We start from the raw sequence: 14,693 nt of genomic DNA, 5'->3' as shown, positions 1-14,693 counted from the left end.
GTAGATTCTGCAGAAATTAATGTTTTTTAAACTAGGAGATGGGGGAAAGCCGACTGCTGCAGAGGAGCATGTGGATCGGACACAGACTTCTCTTAGGGGAGAGTCTGATGATAGGGAATCTCCAGGTTATAGTCAGGAACAAAGGACGGAAGAGGATAATGTAAGGGCAAGATCAGGTGATAAACAGTCACATAAAAAAGAAACTGGCACATCAGAAAAGGGCAGACAAATAAACAAGGACAATTTTTTAAAGTGCTTGTACACAGATGCTGGAAATCTAAATAATAAGATGGGTGAACTAGAGTGTTGTGATAAAGGAGGATATTGATATAATAGGCATCACAGAAACCTGGTGGACTGAGAGCAATCAGTGGGACACAATCATTCTAGGGTACAAAATATATCGGAAGGACAGAACAGGTCGTGCAGGGGGAGGATTGGCACTATATGTGAAAGAAAATGTAGATTCAAATGAAGTAAAAATCTTAAACGAATCCACATGTTCCATAGAATCGCTATGGATAGAAATGTCATGCTCTAATAAGAATATAACAGTAGGGATCTATTATCGACCACCTGACCAGGACAGTAATAGTGATGTTGAAATGCTGAGGGAAATTAGAGAGGCTGTCAAAATTAAGAATCCAATAATAGTAGGGGATTTCAATTATCCCCATATTGACTGGGAACATTTCACTTCAGGACGAAATACAGAGATGAAATTTCTCGATACTTTAAATGACTGCTTTATGGAGCAGCTGGTATGGGAACCCACAAGAGGAGAGGCAACTCTAGATTTAATCCTGAGTGGAGCGCAGGAGCTGGTCCAAGAGGTAACTATTGCAGGACCGCTTGGAAATAGTGACCATAATACAATAACATTCAACATCCCTGTGGTGGGAAGAATGCCTCAATAGCCCAACACTGTGGCATTTAATTTCAAAAGGGGGAACTATACAAAAATGAGGGGGTTAGTTAAACAAAAGTTAAAAGGTACAGTGACTAAAGTGAAATCCCTGCAAGTTGCATGGGCCTTTTTCAAAGACACCATAATAGAGGCCCAACTTCAATGTATACCCCAAATTAAGAAACACAGTAAAAGGACTAAAAAAGAGCCACCGTGGCTTAACAACCATGTAAAAGAAGCAGTGAGAGAGAAAAAGACTTCCTTTAAAGAGTGGAAGTCAAATCCTAATGAGACAAATAGAAAGGAGCACAAACACTGCCAGCTTAAGTGCAAGAGTGTAATACGAAAAGCTATAGAGGAGTTTGAAGAACGGCTAGCCAAAAACTCCAAAGGTGGTAATAAAATGTTTAAGTACATCAGAAGCAGGAAGCCTGCTAAACAACCGGTGGGGCCCCTTGACAATCGAAATACAAAAGGTGCACTTAAAGACGATAACGTCATTACGGAGAAACTAAATGGATTCTTTGCTTCAGTCTTCACGGCTGAGGATGTTAGGGAGATTCCCAAACCTGAACTGGCTTTTGTAGGTGATAAATCTGAGGAACTGTCACAGATTGAAGTGTCACTAGAGGTGGTTTTGGAATTAATTGATAAACTCAACATTAACAAGTCACCGGGACCAGATGGCATTCACCCAAGAGTTCTGAAAGAACTCAACTATGAAGTCACGGAACTATTAACTAAGGTTTGTAACCTGTCCTTTAAATCGGCTTCGGTACCCAATGACTGGAAGTTAGCTAATGTAACGCCAATATTTAAAAAGGGCTCTAGAGGTGATCCCAGCAATTACAGACCAGCAAGTCTAACGTCGGTACCGGGCAAATTAGTCGAAACAATAGTTAAGAATAAAATTGTCAGACACATAGAAAAACATAAACTGTTGAGCAATAGTCAACATGGTTTCCGTAAAGGGAAATCGTGTCTTACTAATCTATTAGAGTTCTTTGCAGAGGTCAACAAACATGTGGACAAGGGGGATCCAGTGGACATAGTGTACTTAGATTTCCAGAAAGCCTTTGACATGGTCCCTCACCAAAGGCTCTTACATAAATTAAGCTGTCATGGGATAAAAGGGAAGCTCCTTTTATGGATTGAGAACTGGCTAAAAGACAGGGAACAAAGGGTAGGAATTCATGGTAAATTCTCAGAATGGAGAGGGGGTAACTAGTGGTGCTCCCGAAGGGTCAGTCCTAGGACCAATCCTATTCAATTTATTCATAAATGATCTGGAGAAAGGGGTAAACAGTGAAGTGGCAAAGTTTGCTGATGATACTAAACTACTCAAGATAGTTAAGACCAAAGCAGATTGTGAAGAACTTCAAAAAGATCTCACAAAACTAAGTGATTGGGCAACAAAATGGCAAATGAAATTTAATGCGGATAAATGTAAAGTAATGCACATTGGAAAAAATAACCCCAACTATACATACAATATGATGGGGCTAATTTAGCTATAACGAGTCAGGAAAAAGATCTTGGCGTCATCGTGGATAGTTCTGTGAAGATGTCCACGCAGTGTGCAGAGGCGGTCAAAAAAGCAAACGATGTTAGGAATCATTAAAAAGGGGATAGAGAATAAGACTGCGAATATATTATTGCCCTTACATAAATCCATGGTATGCCCACATCTCGAATACTGTGTACAGATGTGATCTCACCTCAAAAAAGATATTCTAGCACTAGAAAATGTTCAGAAAAGGGCAACTAAAATGATTAGGGGTTTGGAGAGGGTCCCATACGAGGAAAGATTAAAGAGGCTAGGCCTCTTCAGCTTGGAAAAGAAGAAACTAAGGGGGGATATGATAGAGGTATATAAAATCATGAGTGATATTGAGAAAGTGGATAAGGAAAAGTTATTTACTTATTCCCATAATACAAGAACTAGGGGTCACCAAGTGAAATTAATAGGTAGCAGGTTTAAAACAAATAAAAGGAAGTTCTTCTTCACACAGCGCACAGTCAACTTGTGGAACTCCTTACCTGAGGAGGTTGTGAAGGCTGGGACTATAACAATGTTTGAAAGGGAACTGGATAAATTCATGGTGGCTAAGTCCATAAATGGCTATTAGCCAGGAAGGGTAAAAAATGGTGTCCCTAGCCTCTGCTCATCAGAGGAAGGAGAAGGATGGCAGGAGAGAGATCACTTGATCATTGCCTGTTAGCTTCACTCCCTCTGGGGCACCTGGCATTGGCCACTGTCGGTAGACAGATACTGGGCTAGATGGACCTTTGGTCTGACCCGGTACGGCCGTTCTTATGTTCGATGTGCTACATATATAGGCTTACTTATCCTGCTCTGGTGTGACTCAAACAATATGGGATACTGTAGACCACCATATATATGTCTATTATTCAGAAGGTCAGACTACATAGTCATAATGGTCCTTTTTCCCTTAAAATCTATTAACATTTTGTCACAACAAGGAAGACCTGGAGCTCTAGACTTAACTTTTAATGACCCATTTTTAAACAATGGCATACTCCCTTTATTAAAGACATTGATTGCTGTTCCTGCATTGTACTTTGGAATTTTGTTCCCGTCCCCATCGTTAGTTCACTTATCATTCCTTGACAGTCTGCATCTATGTGCTGGTTTATGTTACGCCAGAGTTGTGCAGACTCACAATGGCAAGTCAGTTGTCTTTATGGGATAGAAATCTACCATGGTGAGCAGTTGGCACGTGCCATTCTTTCTAGAATCCTCACTTTTGAGTGTAATAACGTACTGGAGTCCAATCCAGTTCCTTCTTACTTCTGATAAAAATTTAATAAAACAAATTAAGACAACTTTTTCTATTCATTGGCTTGTGCAGTGCCTTTTGAGTACATAGACACATATGTCAGGATACAGGACATATATTACTTCTGTCTACATAGTGCTTATTATGTATGAAAAAACTATTGGGGGGCAACTGTTTGATACTATTTCCTGTGTTTAAGTGTTAAGTCTTTAATGCTCAAGAAGGAATCTGTGGTAATGCTTTGTTCCCTGAGTGTTGATCTCTTAACTTTTCTGATAGAAGCATTTGTTCTGTGGGGTGAGTATTGCTTTGTATAGTGAGATCTAGCATTCCATCTCTTGATAATAGACTGATGCCTAAGTACAGCTGGAGAAATAGAGTCGGATATTTGTGTCACTGACATGGTATTCCTTAAAGCATGTGAACTTGGTAAACCAAAAACCAATGAAAAGGAACGTAACAGAAAGTTGGGTGGTGAGGAGACAAATAGAAAGAGTGGTAAATAAAATGAATAGTTTCAAGTTGATTACACCGTTTGATTTTTATATACAGAAGAAGCAATGGAAAAGAGGAAGACCAAGAGAGAATTGTGGGCTGCAGGGTCCTAAGTAAAAAGATTTTATCACAGCATGTGTTTGAGAAACCCATTAATAGCGTTTCTGAACACACCATGAAATAACTGGCCAGTGTATCCATATATGTGATATACTAGATCCCAATATATTAATGTATAGAAATTTAACTTCAAGAAAAACAACCATGCTTTTTTAAACCTCTTTTAGGAAGGGCCTTCAAGACCTGTGCTTGATTGCATTGATCTTGTCAGTAGTGATGATGAAGAACCTAGCAGCAGCTCTAATGTCTATGTGAGTATGTTGTTATATTTCATTCTTGGACATTATCAGTTGAAATAATTCTTCCAAAAGAAACCCAGAACTGATTTTGTATCTTTCTTTATGTAGAATTTTAATAGTTTAGACTCCGTGTTGGTACATAAACCAAAGCAAACATATGTAAGGTGATTTGCAGTCACAGCTGTCTTTTGTGGAGTTAATAAATACTAATCTTTGGGACGTCGTTACACTCAACTAACTGCCAGGAGTATTGTGAATCACATTAATTTTAATAGCTTGTGCTAGTATGTGGTCATTCCCTATATGAAAATGTTTTTACTCCATAGTCCAAACTGCAATATTTTCTCCCGACTGGTTGTAGGCCTACTACGCTAGTGCTGTGCAAATAATAATACTGTGTCTTCTGTAACCCCATTCTAAAGCAACCTGATCCGTCCTTCCCCCATGGTTGCTGATATTTTCTTTAAAAAGAGATGCTGCTTATTTGGATCATTTAATGTATTTTGCTAATTTAAAAACAAACAGAAAAGAATCCATTTTTTGTGCTTTATCTAAATTTCTTTTGCCAACATTACTACTGTTCCAAAATACTTATGTGCAAAATAGAATAAATCCCATCTTAATATACCTAATTGCTTGATTTATTCAACTGGTCCACAGTCCAGTTTTTGCAGCATCAGTCCCTTACATGGGAATATTTTGTCAAACCCTGAAGTATGACATTTAACAAACCGAACAGGAAGTAAAAATTGATTATAAGGATGTACCTTTTGTTTGCAAAGGTGTGTTAGTGTGATCAGTAATAAGAGGAAGGGAAGCTTAGAAAAAGTACAGGAAAAGGCTTTGCTGAAAAACGATGTTTTTTCCAATTTCTCAGTGCAGAGATGGTCTCTCTAATGTGGAAATTGTTTTCCTTCAATTCATATTAAGCTTGACAGCTGAGTTGGGGCACCTACTCTTTCTGTGGAGGACGTGGTTGATTGGCTTTGATCTTCTGTTTGAGTGCTTAGTCAAGGAGCAAAGCGAGGCCTCATCTATACTTAAAAATTAGATCAACCTAGCTATAGTATTTTTCACAGCCCTGAACACTGTAGTTAGGTTAACTTAATCCTCAGTGTGGCTAGATCAATGGAGGAATTCTTCCATCAACCTAGCTTCCACATCTCAGAGACGTGGATTAACTACATAGATGGAAAACCCCTTTCTGTTCATGTATCTAATCATCTGTACTACAATGGCACAATCAGGGCCAGTGCAAGGATGTTTCACGCCCTAGGCGAAACTTCTACCTTGCGCCCCCCCCCGCCCCTGCCCTGAGGCGCCCCCCCCGCAGCATCTCCCCCTTCACCCTGAGGTACCCCCCCCGTGGCAGCTCCCCTCCCCCCCGCCCTGAGACACCCCCTTGTGCAGCTTAGGTGCCGCAAGCCTGGGAGGGGGGAGAAGTAAAGCGGCCACAGCATGCTCAGGGAGGAGGTAGGGCAGGGGTGAGCTGGGGCGGGGAGTTCACCTGCGTGCCGCCCTCCCCTTACTTGCTGCAGGCGGCCCTCCCCGCGTTCCCCTGCCCCAGCTCCCTCCGCCTAAATGCTGGCGGTGACTGGGGCGGCCGAAGATCCAGCCACTGCAGTCGCTGCTGAAGAAAATGGCGCCCCCCAAATGCCAGTGCCCTAGGCGACCGCCAGCGTCGCCTAAATGGTTGCACCGGCCCTGGGCACAATTGCAGAGCTGTGGCTATGGCGCCCAACCAGTTGTAATGTAGACATATCCTGAGTTACTGAAATCTTCATCTACAACTCTGTAGAAACTGAGTAAATGGTATGTTTGAGAGACAGGAGAGCAAGTCCATTAGACGAGCAGCATGATTAACTGAAGCATCTCCAAAAATGCTAAATACACTGTGGTTTCTGACTCAGATTGATGTGTTTTGGAGAAGTACTTTGTAGAACCACAACATATTGTGAATCTCATTTGACTGTATCTTAGGCAAGGCATTTAAGTAACATGCTGTAAAGAGCATGAAATGTGAAGTCTACATCCATAAAAGACTTTGCACATGGCAAATTTACACCTTGTTTATTATTTGTGTAAATAAAAATCTTACTAACAGAAAGGAAAATGGTTGTACTGTAACAGATTCTCATGCTAAATTGCCCTTAAACTTTGTTAGTACATTTCAGTTTCAACACTTAAGTTTGCAATTTAGTCTATTGCGCTTAGGGACTGCTGCATTGAATCTTACCCAAGCCATTTCCTTGCAGTGCTTATGCTGTGATGTGGTGATTAATCCCCAGAGAGATGTTTTTTGGTGTAAATACATTGTATATATGTTTAAGTGAATTGCAGTGTGTGACCACGGTCCTGGGGGAGTGGGAGGGACACTGAGAATGCTCAATTAGGGCAAATTGCAAAGAATGGGATAGACAATCCCTCAAAACTGGTGGCTATTTTAATACTTAAATTCACCAAGCCAGTGACAAAATAGCTTCTACAATACCTTTCTGGGTTACACAGAAGCCAAAACACAGCTTCCTTAAAGCAACCCCGCCTTGGGTACCCACCCAGACAGCCAAGTCAAATATGATGGAGATTATTGAAAATCTTGTTCATCATATGAAAAGTTCTACCAATCCCGAAGGATTGGGGACACTGCCTCCCAGGTTAATGAATACTTCACATTTTACCCAAATACATGCTTACAGCCAATTTTTATTAATTAAACCACAATTTATTAAAAAAGAAAATAGGGAGAATATTCGTTAAAAGATGATTATAAAGACAGACATAAGTAATAGTTCTGAGATCGGTTTCATAGCAATGCTGAGCTTTGGAGTTGCAAAGAGTTCTTAGTCCTAGGGTTGCCAAGTTTGGTTGAACGAATTCCTGGAGATTTCATCACATGACATAATCTTTAATTAGAGAGTCATCTTTAATTCTTGGGGACTCCAGGACAATCCTGGAGGGTTGGCAACCATAATTAGTCCATAGGTTTAGTCCAATTTCCAATACCAGAGTGCTCCAAATGAAGTTAGAGACCACAGTTTTGCAACTCATGCTCCCCCTGATAAACAGATTTGAGATAAAAGGATCAGGTCCCAAGGGCCCTTTATACAGTTCCTGGGCAGCACAGAGTCCTTGGGTGAACAACAGGTTTTTCAAGAAACCTCCTGTTTCCTTAACATCACTGGTAATTAACTGAATGGATAACTATTTTATGTTAATCCATTAAGCAGTTTATAGACAGTTTACCATAAACTTTAAAGAGACACGTAGACAATGACATTATTTCACCCAAGTTTCATCTGAATGTTAATATTTCCTTTTGATCTCTGCATTAACAGAATACAGCCTTAGACAGGAACTTTTTGGTTATATTGTTAACCTTTAACAAGATCTAAGAAAGCATAGTAATTGTAATCGTACCTCTGTCTCAAAATTCTTTAACAATGCAAGTTTACATTTAAAAGCTGTAACCTATTTAACATGGAATGGCCCTAATTACTATTCACATACTTTTATAACATGTCTTTAAACGTTGAATCTGGGTCAGTTAGTCTGCAAGTTGCTTAACCCTTTCTGTCCATGTGTCACACACACTAATTATGAGTTAAAAGGGTAAAAAGTGAGTAGGGGCATCCTTGTCCCTGCTCAGAGTTGCCCATGGAAAGACTGAGGTAAACACCCAGGAACTCCTGGGCTTAGCTCTTCCTGTGTGGTTCACGTCCTAATGACATAGGGCCTGAGAGGGAAAGTCAGGGTGGGTGGGTATGAGGATAAAGTTAATTGAGGCAGAGACTCAGATCTTTTGGTCACTCGGTTCAGCTGGGGAACTGTGCGAATAGAGAAATTCCCCTACTGTGGTGGAACAAATCCCCCACTTACATGTGGGTTTCATGTATATAGTCTGTAGGGTTCCATTGTTGAAGCTGAACTTAGTGTCCAGGAAGTTGATGCTGGTGTCGGAGTGTTCTAGAGAGTTCAGTGGGTAGGTGGTGGTGGTTGAAGATGTGGTGGAAATATATGAGGGAGTTTAGGTCATCTCTCCAGAGGATGGAAATCTCACTGATGTATCTGTCATATCTTTGGTTTAGTAGTGCATATTTCCAGAAATTCTTCCTCAATGTGACCCATGAAGAGGCTGGCACATCAGGGAGCCATCCTAGTATCCATGGCTGTTCACAGGGTTTAGACAAAGTGTTTGTTGTTGAATGTAAAGTTGTTATGGGTGAGGATGAAATGGCGATGTTTGGGATGGATATAGGAGTGTTGTCCATTATCTTGTAGGTATTTGAGGCAGGTAGCAATGCCGTCCCAGAGGGAGGTATTGGTGTATAGAGAGGTGACATCCATGGTGCAAGGGTGGTTTTTTGAAGGAGGTTGTTAATATTGCAGCTTTTCTAGAGGAAGTCGGTTGCGTCCTGGAGGAAACTGGCCTTTTGTGTGGTGAGTGTTTAGGAGGATGGTTTCTGAGAGTCCTGATATTCCTACAGTGTGACTGCTGTGGTCAGATATGGTGGGTCTTCCTGGGTTCCCTTGTTTAGGTGTCTTGGGAAGTAGAAAGGTCCTTGGGATGGGTTCTTTGGGGTTGGAGGGGGGTGAGATTGTAGAGTTTCATCTGAAATTGTTTGGGGAAGGATTTGATGATACCCTTAAATTCCTCTGTGAATAGTGGTGTGGAGTCTTCTCTGAGGTTTTTATTAGTAGGTGATGTCCAGAGAGTTTTGGACCAACCACAAAAAGATATTGCCTCATCCACCTTTTGTCTCTGAAATCTTGGGACCAAAATGATTAGAACATTCCATAAAACATATAGATATTATCTTAGTTTAAATGTTATTTGTCCAAAAATATCTCTCTAAAATCCCTTACAATTCCTCTTACTGTCGAGCTGAAGGCAAAAGTACCCTATTTGCTTCTTCTGTGAATGATTTTCACCACCTTGAAACGGGAAGCATTTACTTCAAGTTTCTGATTTGTTTTAGTCTTCGTTGTTAGTTGTTTTTTTTTTTTGTTTGTTTGTTTTTTTTTGCCAGTATAATGAAGTAAAAAGATGAAAGAATTGACCTCTTAAGGAGAAGCAAGAGAACCTGTTTCCTCTTCACTGTATCATGTCTGTACTTCTGGTCCTGGTTGACTTCATTCTACTGGGGTGTTGGCAACAGTGCTCTCAAACTAAAATTGCCACCGGTGGAAACTGCTGTCCTTTCCAGTGCTCTGGCCAGTTTAGGGCAGGGCAAGCGTCACCAATACTAATTTGGGGTAAACTCTTTCTTTTACAGAAATTACAAGTGCTCCTAAGTTGATAAGACCAGTCACAAGGTAGCTCATAGAAACTGAAATTGGTGTCTCTGCACTGAATTATGTTCTTGTGCCTGGATACCACCTCTGTGTGACTGCACTTACACCTTTTTACTATCTAGAGATTACAAAGTAACAGTTTGCTTTTTAATTGTAGAGAAATGTAAAGCATAAAGACCACATTGACTATCAGAAGGAAAGGGTTGCTTCAACCCTAGATCGCCTAGCACGCCATGTGGAGGTAGAGAAACAACAAAAAGAAGAGAAAAACAAAGCTTTCAAGGTACAGTGGATATTTTGTTTTAATAGAGACATTTGCTGCACAGTTTGCGTCCCAAGTGTGTGTTCCATATTTATCTATTAAATATTTTAAAGAGACTTAAAAGTATATTTTTAACTGACATGGCTTTGGCCTACTTTGGAAATAGATCAATCTGTGAGACTGGTATATTTGGGAGACTAGAGTCTTTTGTTCTTAGGTCATTGGTTCAAGTACGGCAGAACTTTGTAGAATCCAAAGTCCTTGGCTGTTCGGTGGTCTTTGAGTAATTAATCTCAGTCCAGTTCTTAGTGCGCAACTGTCAACTTCACACAACCCGTGGCACTTGGCACACTTTTGGCATATTCAGCAGAGAAATCTGGATGTAAATGAGCATGGAGATAGACTGTCATCACAAATGTTTTGACAGAACAAGAAAAATACTGAATGGTGGTTTGATCTAACTTTACATTACCAAATTGATTTTGCCAAGGACTGCAAGTTGTATGAGGTTGTCTTTAGGGGATATAGGCTAGTGTTTTATCAATTAATGAATTAATCTTGGTATCAGGCAATATTTTCTGATGATTAAACTGGAACAGACTTCTCCGAATTTGCAGTTTCAAGCAGACATCAAAGGCCATGGATTTGTCTGAGTCAACATTTATGCATTATCCACTTTAAAAAAAAAAAAATTCTAAAAAGGACAATTCTAGAGTGTTACCTTCCATAATGCATTCTTTCTTTTTAATCTTGTTTGAACATATTAATAGCTTTCTCCTGTAGATAACTGAATTATAATAATTACAGATGGGGGGGGGAATTAAGTTGGTCAGGAGGCCTCGATTCTACTTCTATCATAGACTCTCAGGTCAGAAGGGACCATTATGATCGTCTAGTCTGACCTCCTGCACAACACAGGCCACAGAATCTCACCCATCCACTCCTGTATCAAACCCCTAACCTATATCTGAGCTACTGAAGTCCTCAAATCGTGTTTTAAAGACTTCAAGGTGCAGAGAATCCTCCAGCAAGTGACTCATGCCCCATGCTGCAGAGGAAGGCAAAACCCCCCCAGGGCCTCTGCCAGTCTCCCCTGGAGGAAAATTCCTTCCTGACCTCAAATATGACGATCAGCTAAACCCAGAGCATGTGGGCAAGACTCACCAATCAGACACCCAGGAAAGAATTCTCTGTAGTAACTCAGATCCCACTCCATCTAACATCTCATCACAGGCCATTGGGCGTATTTACCGCTAATAGTCAAAGATCAGTTAATTGCCAGAATTAGGCTATCCCATCATACCATCCCCTCCATAAATCTGTCAAGCTTAGTCTTGAAGCTAGATATGTCTTTTGCCCCCACTACTCCCCTTGGAAGGCTGTTCCAGAACTTCACTCCTCTTATGGTTAGAAACCTTCATCTAATTTCAAGTCTAAACTTCCTAGTGTCCAGTTTATATCCATTTGTTCTTGTGTCCACATTGGTACTGGGCTTAAATAATTCCTCTGCCTCCCTGGTATTTATCCCTCTGATACATTTATAGAGAGCAATCATATATCTCCCCTCAGCCTTCTTTTGGTTAGGCTAAACAAGCCACACTCTTTGACTCTCCTTTCATAAGACAGGTTTTCCATTCCTCAGATCATCCTAGTAGTCCTTCTCTGTACCTGTGCCAGTGTGAATTCATCCTTCTTAAACATGGGAGATTAGAACTGCACACAGTATTCCAGATGAGGTCTTACCAGTGCCTTGTATAACGGTACTAACACCTCCTTATCTCTACTGGAAATACCTTGCCTGATGCATCCCAAGACCATATTAGCTTTTTTCAGAGCCATATCACATTGGCAGCTCATAGTCATCCTATGATCAACCAATACTCCGAGGTCCTTCTCCTCCTCTGTTACTTCCAACTGATGCATCCCCAGTTTATAACAAAAATTCTTATTAATCCTTAAATGCATGACCTTGCACTTTTCACTGTTAAATTTCATCCTATTACTATTACTCCAGCTTACAAGGTCATCCAGATCTTCCTGTATGATATCCCGGTCTTTCTCTGTATTGGCAATACCTCCCAGCTTTGTGTCATCTGCAAATTTTATTAGCACATTTCCACTTTTTGTGCCAAGGTCTGTTTTAAAAAAAAGATTAAATAAGATTGGTCCCAAAATCGATCCCTGAGGAACTCCACTAGTAACCTCCTTCCAGCCTGACAGTTGATCTTTCAGTATGACCCATTGTAGTCTCCCCTTTAACCAGTTCCTTATCCATCTTTCAATGTTCATATTGATCCCCAGCTTTTCCAATTTAGCTAATAATTTGCCATGTGGAACCGTAATTAATTCTGGCAATTAATTGATCTTTGACTGTTAGTGGTAAATATGCCCAATGGCCTGTGATGGGATGTTGAAGTGGGATCTGAGTTACTACAGAGAATTCTTTCCTGGGTGTTTGTTTGGTGAGTCTTGTCCACATGCTCAGGGTTTTGCTGATCGTCATATTTGGGGTCAGGAAGGAATTTTCCTCCAGGGGAGATTGGCAGAGGCCCTGGGGGGTTTTCCCTTTCTTAAAAATAGGAACTATGTTAGCAATTCTCCAGTCATACGGTACAACCCCTGGGTTTACAGGTTCATTACAAATTCTTGCTAATGGGCTTGCAGTTTCATGTGCCGGTTCCTTTAATATTCTTGGATGAAGATTATCTGGGCCCCTCGATTTAGTCCCTTTTAAGCTGTTTTGAGTTTGACTTCTACCGCGGCTGTGATATTATCTACCTCCATAGCCTCATTCCCATTTGTCATCCTACATTATCCCTAAGCTCCTCATTAAAGACTGAGGCAAAGTATTTGTTTAGATATTGGGCCATGCTTAGGTTATCCTTAACCTCCACTCCATCCTCAGTGTTTAGCGATCCCACTTCTTCTTTCTTTTTCTTTTTCTTTTATATGGCTATAGATCCTTTTACCATTGGTTTTAATTCCATTTGCAAGGTCCAACTCTACATGACTTTTGGCCTTTCTCACTTTATCCCTAGATGTTCTGACCTCAGTAAGGTAGCTTTCCTTGCTGATCACTCCCATTTTCCACTCCTTGTAGGCTTTCTGCTTTTTCTTAATCACCTCTCTGAGATGCTTGCTCATCCAGCTTGGTCTACAATTCCTGCCTATGAATTTTTTCTCTTCTCTTGGGATGCAGGCTTTTGTTAGCTTCTACAACTTTGACTTGAAGTAATTTCAGGCCTCCTCCGCCTTTAGATCCACAAGTTCTTCAGTCCAGTCCAATCCACTTACCTAACTAATTTCCTTAATGTCTTAAAGTTAGCCTTTTTGAAATAAAAAAACCTAGTCACAGATCTATTTTTGTTTATCCTTCCATTTGGTTTTAACTGAATTAGCTCATGATTGCTCGAACCAAGATTGTCCCCTACAATCATTTCTTCTATGAGGTCCTCACTACTCACCAAAACCAAATCTAAAGTGGCATCCCCTCTTGTTGGTTCAGCAACTACTTGGTGAAGGAATCCATCAGCTGTCACTTCCAGGAAAATCTGAGCCCTGTTGTTATTACTGGCACTTGTCCTCCAGTCTCTATCTGGGAAGTTAAAGTCTCCCAGGATCACACAATTCCCATTGGTATTTACTTCATTAAAAATATTAAAGAGGTCTCTATCCATATCCAGATCGGATGCTGGTGGTCTATAGCACACCCCAAGCACTATCCCAGGAGAGGCACTAATGTGATTTTTTTGTCCCGACAGACTCCGTCTTATCGATTCCATCACTTCTTATTTCTTTACAGTCTACCTCATCATTGATATACAATGCTACTCCACCACCTTTGCCTTTATTTCTGTCTTTCCTAAACAGAACATACCCTTCAATACGTGTACTCCAGTCATGACTACTATTCCACCGTGTTTCTGTTTTCCCTATAATATCTGGTTTCACTTCCTGCACCAGTAACTCTATTTCCTCCATTTTGTTACCTAGGCTCCTCGCATTGGTGTATAAACATCTTAATTCTTGCAGTTTGGCTTTGCTCACATTCTTTACCCGATTAGGTACAGACATTCTACCGCCAGTATCGCCTATTAGAATGGTATCTACAGTACCCTTCCTCCATATGTCCATTCTCCTACCCACAGCTGTATCCTTTCTTTCTTCATTTTCTTCCCTCTCAATGTTAAAATCCGGCATGGAGATTACCTGGACATCTCCCAGCCATCTCCCCCAAATACCTAGTTTAAAGTTCTCTTAATCAGTTGTGCCAGCCTCCATCCTAGAAGTCTATTTCCCTCCCTACTCAGGTGAAGTCCATCCCGAGAGAACAGTTCTCTGTCCGTGAATATCTTCCAATGGCCATACATCCCAAACCCTCCTTATAGCACCACTGTCTGAGCCATCTGTTGATTGTCATAATCTTGTCACATCTTTGTTGCCCTTCTCTAGGAACAGACAGAATCCAGATCACCTGAGCCTCGATTTCCTTAAGCGTCTTCCCCACCCTGGCATAGTCTCCCTTGATACGTTCCAGCAAGAATCTAGCTATATCATTCCTTCCCACATGAAGGACA

General features: G+C 40.8%; 1 protein-coding gene across 6 annotated transcripts in view; it reads left to right on the top strand.

Annotated features, from left to right (window-relative positions):
- Positions 1-14,693, top strand: part of LOC127049613 (E3 SUMO-protein ligase ZNF451-like) — an 81,997-nt gene that overhangs the window by 12,467 nt on the left and 54,837 nt on the right. For all 6 annotated transcript variants that reach the window (XM_050950694.1, XM_050950690.1, XM_050950687.1 and 3 more), the window contains 2 exons: positions 4,491-4,574; positions 10,012-10,137. In XM_050950694.1, the coding sequence (XP_050806651.1) occupies positions 4,491-4,574; positions 10,012-10,137 (210 nt within the window). The remainder of the gene's footprint in view (positions 1-4,490; positions 4,575-10,011; positions 10,138-14,693) is intronic.

This window comes from Gopherus flavomarginatus, chromosome 4 (genome assembly GCF_025201925.1).
Source record: "Gopherus flavomarginatus isolate rGopFla2 chromosome 4, rGopFla2.mat.asm, whole genome shotgun sequence".
NCBI classification, from domain to species: Eukaryota; Metazoa; Chordata; order Testudines; family Testudinidae; genus Gopherus; species Gopherus flavomarginatus.
This window is presented reverse-complemented; position numbering and strand designations above follow the sequence as displayed.